The 9,369-nt window shown below is 29.7% G+C and overlaps 2 protein-coding genes across 5 annotated transcripts; both read left to right on the plus strand.

Moving 5' to 3' along the window:
- Positions 1-753: 753 nt before the first annotated feature.
- Positions 754-7,726, plus strand: LOC145188152 (mitochondrial inner membrane protein OXA1L-like). 4 transcript variants are annotated; one of them, XM_090084069.1, is made up of 7 exons: positions 754-1,330; positions 1,959-2,151; positions 3,143-3,582; positions 3,732-3,920; positions 6,957-7,061; positions 7,145-7,307; positions 7,464-7,726. In XM_090084069.1, the coding sequence occupies exons 1-7, from the start codon at positions 1,205-1,207 to the stop codon at positions 7,628-7,630; spliced, it is 1,383 nt and encodes a 460-aa protein (XP_089940195.1). In that variant the 5' UTR covers positions 754-1,204; the 3' UTR covers positions 7,631-7,726. The 4 variants fall into 4 exon arrangements, 2 of the variants coding, with proteins under 2 accessions (XP_089940195.1, XP_089940203.1); XR_016451516.1 differs by having other exon boundaries at positions 1,157-1,330; positions 1,962-2,151; positions 3,732-3,982; positions 6,606-7,061; XR_016451515.1 differs by having other exon boundaries at positions 1,158-1,330; positions 3,732-3,982; positions 6,606-7,061.
- LOC149893593 (E3 SUMO-protein ligase ZBED1-like) lies at positions 4,274-6,431 on the plus strand. The gene is made up of 2 exons (XM_090084091.1): positions 4,274-5,840; positions 6,046-6,431. Exons 1-2 carry the CDS (start codon positions 4,830-4,832, stop codon positions 6,361-6,363), a joined length of 1,329 nt encoding a protein of 442 aa, XP_089940217.1. The 5' UTR covers positions 4,274-4,829; the 3' UTR covers positions 6,364-6,431.
- Positions 7,727-9,369: the final 1,643 nt, after the last annotated feature.

The following is a 9,369-nucleotide window of genomic DNA, read 5'->3' on the forward strand; positions in this document are numbered from 1 at the left end:
GTTGAATTTGACTTTTCTTCTAACGCTTTATCACTTATTTATGTGAAGAGTTGGTGAATCATCTTGTGTATATTTTTTTATCGATCGTCGTTTTTATTTTAGTTCTCCCTCCTCACAGTACCAAGGTTCGAAGGGGAGTGTCTCAATAAACCTGAAATACTCGAGAGATTGAAGTATGCTGAGAGCAAAAAAGCAGCAAAGCAGGCTAAAAAACAACGTAAGCTTGGCTTTAATGACAAGCAGCAAATGAATTAAGAAATAACAGCAACTCAAACAACAATAACAGCTGCAAACCAAGTCAAGTGTAAAAAGTCCCGTAAAGTTTAAGGCGAAGCTTTAAACTTTACGGGACCAGTGTGAAAATTCAAAATGCAAGGTTTGGCTTTGTCAAACATGCATACCAAAGCGATATGTAAAAGGCGCTGAGTTTCATTGCACCAAAAAGTGCTGCACAAGTGACAACTCAACTAAACCCCTAGTACCTCTCAATGACTCAACATCATCACAAGAATAAAGTTTTTTTTTTATTTGGTTGCTTTTTTAATTGTTATTATTAGTTGTTTTTTTTAATTTTTATCATTTGGTTGCTTTTTATTATTTTTTTTTTTTTGTTAAGTGTTGTTTTAATGACACATAGATTTGAGTATTTCATTCTCCCTAAATGTGAGGGAAGAATGAAATAATTTTTTTTTTTAATTAAATAAAGTTTCTTAAAAAACTAAAAAAATTTTTTTATTTAATTTGTATATATTTAAATACAGCTCAAAGTTCTCCACAACTTAAAAAAAAAAATTAAAAACCTTTTTCCTATAAAAAAAGTTTAATCAAAATTCTTAACTATTTCATTTACCCCATTTTACTCTATACCTTTTTAAAAATATTTTTTTCAAATTGTAGTCTTTTGAAAAAATATATATATTACACTTTAACGATTTCGACTTGCATAAATAGTTTTTTCTGCAATTTAAAATTTAAATAGTGTAATTTAATTTCAAGGTGTTCAGCCTCATTAAAAAACATCGAACTCGTTTTTATCAAACTGTCAAATTCCACTTAAGTACTTTTTCCATTGAGCCCTTCATTGCTCTTTGCGTATTTGTCATCGAATGAAAAAAGGTAATCGTCAACACCCTTTTTATTTTCAGCCACAGCTCTCTAAAATATTGAATTAAAGACCGTACCTAAAGAGGTGAGTAGATTTAAAATGGCTGCCGGATTCTTCTTTTCACGTGCCTATGGCCGATGTTCGAACAAAAGTACTTCATTTGTTTCAAAATGCCGGCTAGCAAGTTCATGTAAATCTAATGGGAATAAAGCAATTCACAGAAAAGTATACTTAAATAATTTGGTTTTGATATCATTTGTGCTTATACTAGAAACGTTTGCCAGTTTATTAACATTTTACACCTATAAAACACAATCAAGCTTTTAATGTTTAAAAAATTAAAAGTGTTCAGATTTAAATTTTCATTGCAACGATCCTTATCTTTGGTTTGCTTAGAAATATGCATTATATATTTATATCCAAAGTAATATTTGTTTAGTAGTACTAGAGTTCCTCACCAGCATTTCCTATTTCTAAAAGTTATTTCGTAATAGTTTGAATTACAATTGATTCACGTTGAGAAGTTGAAGAACTGTAGTATGCATTTGTAAATATTTTGGGAGTAGTTAATCAGAATGTATGCACACAAGATATCTTTTTTAATATGTAAATATTGAATACCTACTGATATTTACATATCTTTTTTAATTTATTACTTCTTTTTCACTTTTTGTTTGATATCTCAATACCATGTTTAAAATTTACCGTCTTTTAAATTAACCATTTTTAGCTCAGACATCTCATTTTTTAATTTTTATTCTAATGTTCAACCAAAAAAGTTAGAAAAAACTTTTATTAATCAGAATTCTTATAAAAAAATTATATTCTTAAGAAGTAGTTATTTTTTATTTAGCAGCACACATCTACAAGGCGTCCACAATGTTCAGTGTTGTTTTCTGGTACACGTCCTACTGTACTATTTCAACAAAATCAAAATCTCCCATTTCTTCATTCAATAAGCATTTTAAGTAACATTCAAGCATGTGGCTTGCATGCAACAGCTTGTACAGGAGAGGCTGGAATTGAAGAAGGAGGATCTAGCACAGGTAAATCTACTAAATTTTCGGAATTTCTTTCATTATTTAAAATGAATCAAGTAAGCTCACTCTGTTACTATCTTTGAAATTTGGATCATTAAAAGAATATTAGAAATAAAATAATCTCTAAAAACTTGAAAACCAATTATGTCCAAAGAGTGTGTATGCCAAAACGGTGTAAGAATCAAGTCAATAAAGTCTTAATTTGAAAAAATATTATGAAAAGTTATAAAATAATACTAAAAGTTAAGCAATAATACAATTTTTTGAGTGATGAAAAGTTTTTTATTATAAAAAAAAAAGAAAAATTTTTTTAAACAATTGCCATTTTTCAATATATGCAATCTGTAATTTTACACTTCCGGTTTGATTTTCCAACTTTTTCATGAGCCTACACTATTTTTTTTTTTTTTTTTTTTTTTTTGCCAAAATAATTTAAAATCAGTGGCCTTTTTCTTTTTTTTTTAAAAAAAGATTTTTTTCTCCTTTTTTTTAAAAAAAGATTTTTTTCTCCTTTTTTTTAAAAAAAGATTTTTTTCTCCTTTTTTTTAAAAAAAGATTTTTTAAAGTACTATAAATAAAAGCGAATATATTAAACTAATTTTATTTTTATTTACAAAAAAGTTGTTTTTAAATACATTTTACATAGCAGTATCAAACTAAAACATATAATTATATTTTTTATGGATTGTAGTCAAATAAAAGACTGACATCTATATGTATGATAAGTACTAGTATGGTTTATGAATGACAGACATTTTGTAAATTAATTTGATTTAAATGAACCAAGGTTTATTTTTTAGTACATAAACCCTCTAATTCAATTTCTGTGCTCATACTTATTTAATTTTTGGCATTTATTTAATGTCTATTAAACTGCATGTATAGCTTCTTATAAAACAGCATTTCATTATAAAAAATTTTTTTTTTAAAATGCCTAATACTTTTTTTTAGCATTTTAAATGAGTTTTTTTCTAAGCTTCTTAATGATTAATTAAAGGAATATCCAGCGCGGAGGCTGGAAATAGTGAAAGCTCAATAGAACCACAAGCAGTAAATGAAATTCTTGAAAGTTCTTCAAGTACATTAGATATCTTTGCTACAGGATTAAATGATGTGCCTATAACAAGTCTTGAAGGGTTAGGAGGCTACACACCTGTTGGGTTTGTTCATAATATTTTTGATTTTCTTCATTTGTCTGTTGGTTTACCTTGGTGGGGAACTATAATCACCACAACAGTTTTGTTCAGAGTATTAGTTTTTCCGCTAATGATCAAAGGGCAAGCTAATACTGCCAGATTATCTGCTGTTAAACCAGAGTTAGAAAAACTACAGGAAAAACTTAGAGATGCAGCAAACTATCAAAACCCCAACATTAAAGCCCAAGTATCTATGGAATTCCAGGAATTTTTTAAGAAACATAATTGTCATCCAGTAAAGGTAGTTTGGGATTTTAAATGTTTTTATTGTAATTCTGTATAGCTTTTTATTTCCTTCTTAATAATTTTGTTTTAGATTTTTTTTTTATGTTAAGTGTGTTTAAAATGAAAATCTTTTGTGACTTATCGCTATTTCATGTAACTCTTTAGAGTCTCATATCACCATTGGTCCAACTTCCTTTATTTATATCCTTTTTTATTGCAATAAGAAAAATGTGCAATTTACCAGTAGAGTCGTTGCAAACAGGTGGACTGCTATGGTTTCCAGATCTCACTGCTGCAGACCCATATTTTGTATTTCCTGTAGCTTGTGCTTTAACAATGTTGTTCACTATTGAGGTTTTTTTTTTTTTTTTTGTACTTAAACTTTCCACTTATCAGTCGATTGAGTTTGTTTTAATGCTATATATTAGGGCTTGCAAAGTTAACGCGTTAAAAACGCGTTAAAGCGCTAATAATTTAACGCAAGTTAAAAAAATTAACGCAGATGAAATTTTTTAACTCATAAATTTTCATAAAACCCTAACCCTAACCCTGACGATTAGATTAGATCATAAATTATTTTGGCGATGCTAATTTTGGTTAGCATCAAAAAATAATTTTTGAGCAATAAAGAAATTTTTATACCACTTTCTTATTTCTAATCAATGTTTACTCATTGATGATGCCATTTTGTTTTATTTGTCTCAATTATGTCTCTCTTACCTTATAATTTTTGTTTTCGAAATTGTTTTGATCGCGTTGTTGTTTTGTTAATAAATTTATTAAATTTCCAAAATTTTAATATCTTATCCTGATGAACTTTATTTGTTAATAATTTAAATTATGGGTTCAAACGGCAATCAATCTATCCTCAACGGAGCCTTTATTTTTAAAGACGAATCAAAATAATTGGTTATCTGTAAATATTGTTCCAAAGAATTTGCATATCACCGAAGTCTTACAACGCTTCAGTATCATTTGAACAGTAAACACGTGTTCTTCGCAACTACTAGTAAAAATCAAAACAAGATCGTGAGTTCCTCAAAACAACTTACAATTGAGGACAGTATTAAATCACAAAATGGCGTAAATAAACAAATTTCTGCAGATAAATCAAAGGAAATTACGGAAGCCATTGTTTGCTGGGTTGCCAGTAGCTGTCGACCACTCAACATTGTTACAGATCCAGGTTTGACGAATGTCATTCGAACAGCAACGTCCGACTACAGTTACAATCTTCCCTGTCAAAACACAATTAAAATTAAAATGCAAACACTCTATGAAGATGAGAAGAAAAAAAAAAAAGACCTCGTAAACATGGCTACTAGTATAGCAATTACCTGTGATCATTGGTCTTCAATGGGTAATGTCAGTTACCTTGGTTTAACATGTTATTTGATAGATAACAACTGGATGTTGAACTCATTTGCCTTAGGTGTTCATCAAACATTGGACCGACACACCAGTGACAATGTTTCAACCCACATCAGAAATATTGCAGATGAATGGGGATTATTTGAAAAAATATTTTCTATTGGTACTGATAACGGTAGAAACATTGTAAAGGTTGTATCAAGTTTTCCCTTCAAACATCTTCCATGTTTCGCACATACCGTTCAGCTAATTATAAAATCTGCCATTGAAGAGACTGCATTTGACATAACACTAGCTAAATGTCACAGAATTGTTGGACATTTTAAACATAGTCCAGCAAATAATATGGAATTACATGAAAATCAGATTGACCTCAACCTGCCACAAGAAAATCTAATTCAGCATGTTGTTACAAGGTGGAATAGCATGTATGATATGCTGAGACGTATGTTGAAACATAAAAAAGCCATCACAGTAACACTTGATGAGCAAAACCATTACTTACAGACTTTGACAGAAAGAGAGTGGGAAAAAATGGAGAAAATTGCTGATGTTTTGCAACCATGCAAAGTGGCTTCAGAATTGTTAGGTGGTAATAAATACGTATCTAGTTCGGTGGTTTTACCAATTATATGCCACTTATCACGTGAAATGGTTATTCAAGATGATGATCCTCGTTACATCGCGCTATTTAAAGAAAAATTTGTAAATGAAATGGAGTGCAGATTTAATGATTTTTCGAATGATAGTTGGTTGCAAATCTCGTCAGCATTGGATTCAAGATTTAAAAATTTATCGTTTATAGCTTCAAATGAAAGATCAAATGTCTGGCAGAGATTATCGAAGCTTCTTGAATCTGTTCCAGACCTCAGACCAGTATCAATAGAACAAGAACCAAAAGAGGTGAGCATTTTGTAGTAATAAATTTAATATTGTTTTTTTATTGAATTATTCTAATGACATAATAATAGATTCAAAATTGTATTTATTAAAATAATCGTTTTAATGATAGATAAAACTCTATGAGTACTATAATATTGATTGAAATAGTTAGATAATATCTATATGCTTTATTTATGGTAATATTTGAATAATTATTTTGCAACAGCCATCAGCAAAAAATTTTAAAATGGCATTCAATCTACCAGATCTGGATGAAGTTGATTCCCCAAGTGAAGATGAAGTGAGTCGATATCGAAAAGAACCCTGCGCCAAAATGGATTCAGATCCTCTTCAGTGGTGGAAGCTACATCAAGGTTCATATCCTCGATTAGCAACAATCGCAAAGAAATATTTGTCAGTTCCAGCGACTACAGTTCCATGCGAAAGACTGTTTTCAACCGCTGGATTCATTGCAGACAAGCACAGATCATCTCTGCTGCCAGATTCATTGAACATGTTATTATGTTTAAAAGACTGGCTTTAAGAAATTTTTTGTTTCAAGTTTTTAAAATATTTTATTTTTATTGGTTGTATTAGAAACAATATAAACTATAATTAGAACTTTTTTATGATGTTTTATCATTTGCATGCAAATAGATCAAATGATTTAAAAAACTTTTCCTTTATTTATTTAAATTATAATGTTCGATTAATCGCGCGATTAATTATGATCAAAAAATTTAATCGTGCGATTAATTGCGATTACAAATTTTAATCGCATGCAAGCCCTACTATATATATATTAAATAGTCTATGCTTTATATTTCATTTAGAAATTATAGATGATGGAAATATACTTTCAAAAAGGGTGATTCTTGAGGGGAAGGGGGGGGGGTAATCAATAGAAGAACTTAACTTTGTTTGGTAGATATTTGGAACAAATATCTAACAGTTCAGATCATATTAAAATTTATTTCTTAAATTTGTTAATATAAAAGAGTTTTAAATTTTAAAACATTTATGAAAATTGATTTCGTTGTTGAGAGGAATGGTGAGTATTGCTAGCTACAGATTGCAATACTGATGCATTTATCCAAAAGGTAATCAACAAGTAAATAGAACAATTTTATCTTACAGACTGGAGCCGAAGCAAGTGTTAGCAATTCTCAAATGGTTGTAATGAAAAATGTCTTTCGAGGAATGTGTGTTTTAATGGTGCCAATGACTTACAATTTCCCTGTAGTAAGTGAAGCATTTATGTGAATTTTTCTGATCATTTTAAGTTGCAATAGTAAAAGTATTAGACTTCATTCTTATTGTTTTAGGCGATCTTTCTTTATTGGATGACGTCCAATGTTCTATCGTTGGTACAGGTTTTTGTTCTAAAAACGCCTGGCGTTATGAAGTTTTTTAACATTCCCCAAGTAATTCCTCCAAAAATGGACCCTAATGTAAAAACTGGAACTTTCATGGAGAATTTAAAAGCAGGTAAAAATTTGCGTTATTTAAAAACTTTCGACTAGAAATCTAAAGATATCTTTAAGGGTGTTGATACCGCTTTAATTATACCGATTTATGTTTGTGGGGCGTGTTTAGATTAAAATCAGACTTAAGTGTAAGAGGCACCTCCTATTGTTTTTTAAGGTTTCCAAAGTGCTAAAGAGGCCGCCACCATTAAAGAAGCGGAAAAACGCCGTGCCAGAGAAGCAAGTGCTGCTTTGAGAACGCCTAAAGTTTATGAACTTAATCCGCTAGCCAGAAGTAACACAAAATTATTCGAAGAAGCTAAAAATAGGAGATTAAATAAATAAAAGAAAAATTTGAAAAGTAATTTTCGCAAAGTTGCTAAATGTACCGGGTGTTTTTACAAACACAAATATCACTGAATAAAGTTACTTTCAGTTTGATAGGCATTGAATTAAAATTCTGAGCCTTAACCATATAAAAAGTACTTTAATGGTAAAGTGAATGATAAAATGATAAATGAAAAAGTACTTCAATGTCAAAATAACTGTTTGCCCAACATGAGCGAATTTAGATAAACAGATTTAACAGATTCTAGTGTTTTCCATTTTATCGAGTAATTAAATTTGCCTAACTAAAGCGAATTCATATCAGTAATCGCGTCACAAAAGATTCTTGAGTCTTTAATTTTCACTAAAACAATTTTTAAGCTTCGCTAGTAACAATGTTGAAGGTTGCTCAAAAATAACTTGGTCGATTTACTTCGTTTTTTTTAACACTTTCGAAAAATCTGTCCGACATTTCTAATGTGGTTCATACAAGAATTATCTACAACCTCGGAGTATCATGTTAATCTTAGTTTCACAGTAATTTTCTGGTCTATGGAATTAATAGCAATTATTGAAATCATAAGCTGTGGAGGAAACCTTGAATAACTTAGTAAAAAATAAATGTTTCTTGAAGTTTTTTGGCTAATCAATAATAAGTAGGGGAGAACCTTAATGAATAGGGCAAACTCAGATTCTTATAGAAGCATCAATGTAAGGATATTCAAATTCCTGTAACAAAGTGTGAGAGACACAAGAATTCAACTCACCGACTCATCCATCCTATTGCGCTATGACCGTAATGACATTGGATGTTATTGCGTTTTCGAATGTAAAAAGTAATTTTTAAAAATGGCTTTGTTTTTCTGATTTTGCAGCAATTTTTGAAGTTATGGAAAATAAAATTCTATGCTAAAATAGATAGCGGTCTCTAGTACTACAGTGTGTAAAACATTCAAGCTTAAATAATGGTGTTTTTGGTTTGACTTATCATTTTTGGATAAAGTGATGTGCATATTGAATGGGACAAAATACTACCTATTGAATGAATTTAACAAAGTATTATTTACAGCTCAGCAGAGGGATGCTGCAGTCCCTTACTTTTATCCCCATGGGTAATGGGTATTATTTACACACTTTTATACTGCAATATTTTACTTAAATAAAAATAACTAAATATAATAGTCTAAAATGAGAAAGTTCTACTTTGATTGAAATTTAATTAGAGTTAAAAAGTTAAAAATATTTTTTCTGCGGTCTTTATCTATATATTTAACTACATTTACGATTAATAAATTGATTTGAAAAATGATTGAATTAAACACGTTCATTCTTAATTCTTTTATGTTTGTCCCATTCAATGAAACATACTTAATGAATGGGACAAATGTCATGCTCCAATAAAACTCTCTTTTTACCAATCGCCAAATGCAAATCCAATTTTTTTGTTTTACTATATCATTGAGCAAGAGTTGGTGGTTGTCAAACATACTTAAATATATATAATAAACAATTTTATCTACGTTTAAAAAGCATTTTGCTAAAACTGTCCCATTCATTAAGGTTCTCCCCTACAACCAATTCTTGCAGAGCTCTGCAAGAATTGGATGTATTCTTTTCTTCTTGAAAACTGCATGTATTTTATGGTTAATTAGTGTCTCAACCTAAAAATCATGAAGTTGTGTGTGAAGTGATTCACAAAGTTTTACACTTCCATCTCTTTTTGAAAAACTTACCAATATTTACAATTTAAGTAATAT

Source organism: Hydra viridissima, unplaced genomic scaffold (genome assembly GCF_058129835.1).
Source record: "Hydra viridissima isolate aposymbiotic clone 2 unplaced genomic scaffold, HvirCarnegie_v1 scaffold_1, whole genome shotgun sequence".
Classification (NCBI taxonomy): domain Eukaryota; kingdom Metazoa; phylum Cnidaria; class Hydrozoa; order Anthoathecata; family Hydridae; genus Hydra; species Hydra viridissima.

Excerpts from the sequence above, each read along its gene's own strand:
- LOC145188152 (XM_090084069.1), top strand. The coding sequence starts at position 1,205 with ATGGCTGCCGGATTCTTCTTTTCACGTGCCTATGGCCGATGTTCGAAC. Across the intron at positions 1,331-1,958 it reads ATAAAGCAATTCACAGAAAA|CAGCACACATCTACAAGGCG; the intron begins GTATACTTAAAT and ends TTTTTTATTTAG. Across the intron at positions 3,921-6,956 it reads CAATGTTGTTCACTATTGAG|ACTGGAGCCGAAGCAAGTGT; the intron begins GTTTTTTTTTTT and ends TTTATCTTACAG.
- LOC149893593 (XM_090084091.1), top strand. The coding sequence starts at position 4,830 with ATGCAAACACTCTATGAAGATGAGAAGAAAAAAAAAAAAGACCTCGTA. Across the intron at positions 5,841-6,045 it reads TAGAACAAGAACCAAAAGAG|CCATCAGCAAAAAATTTTAA; the intron begins GTGAGCATTTTG and ends ATTTTGCAACAG.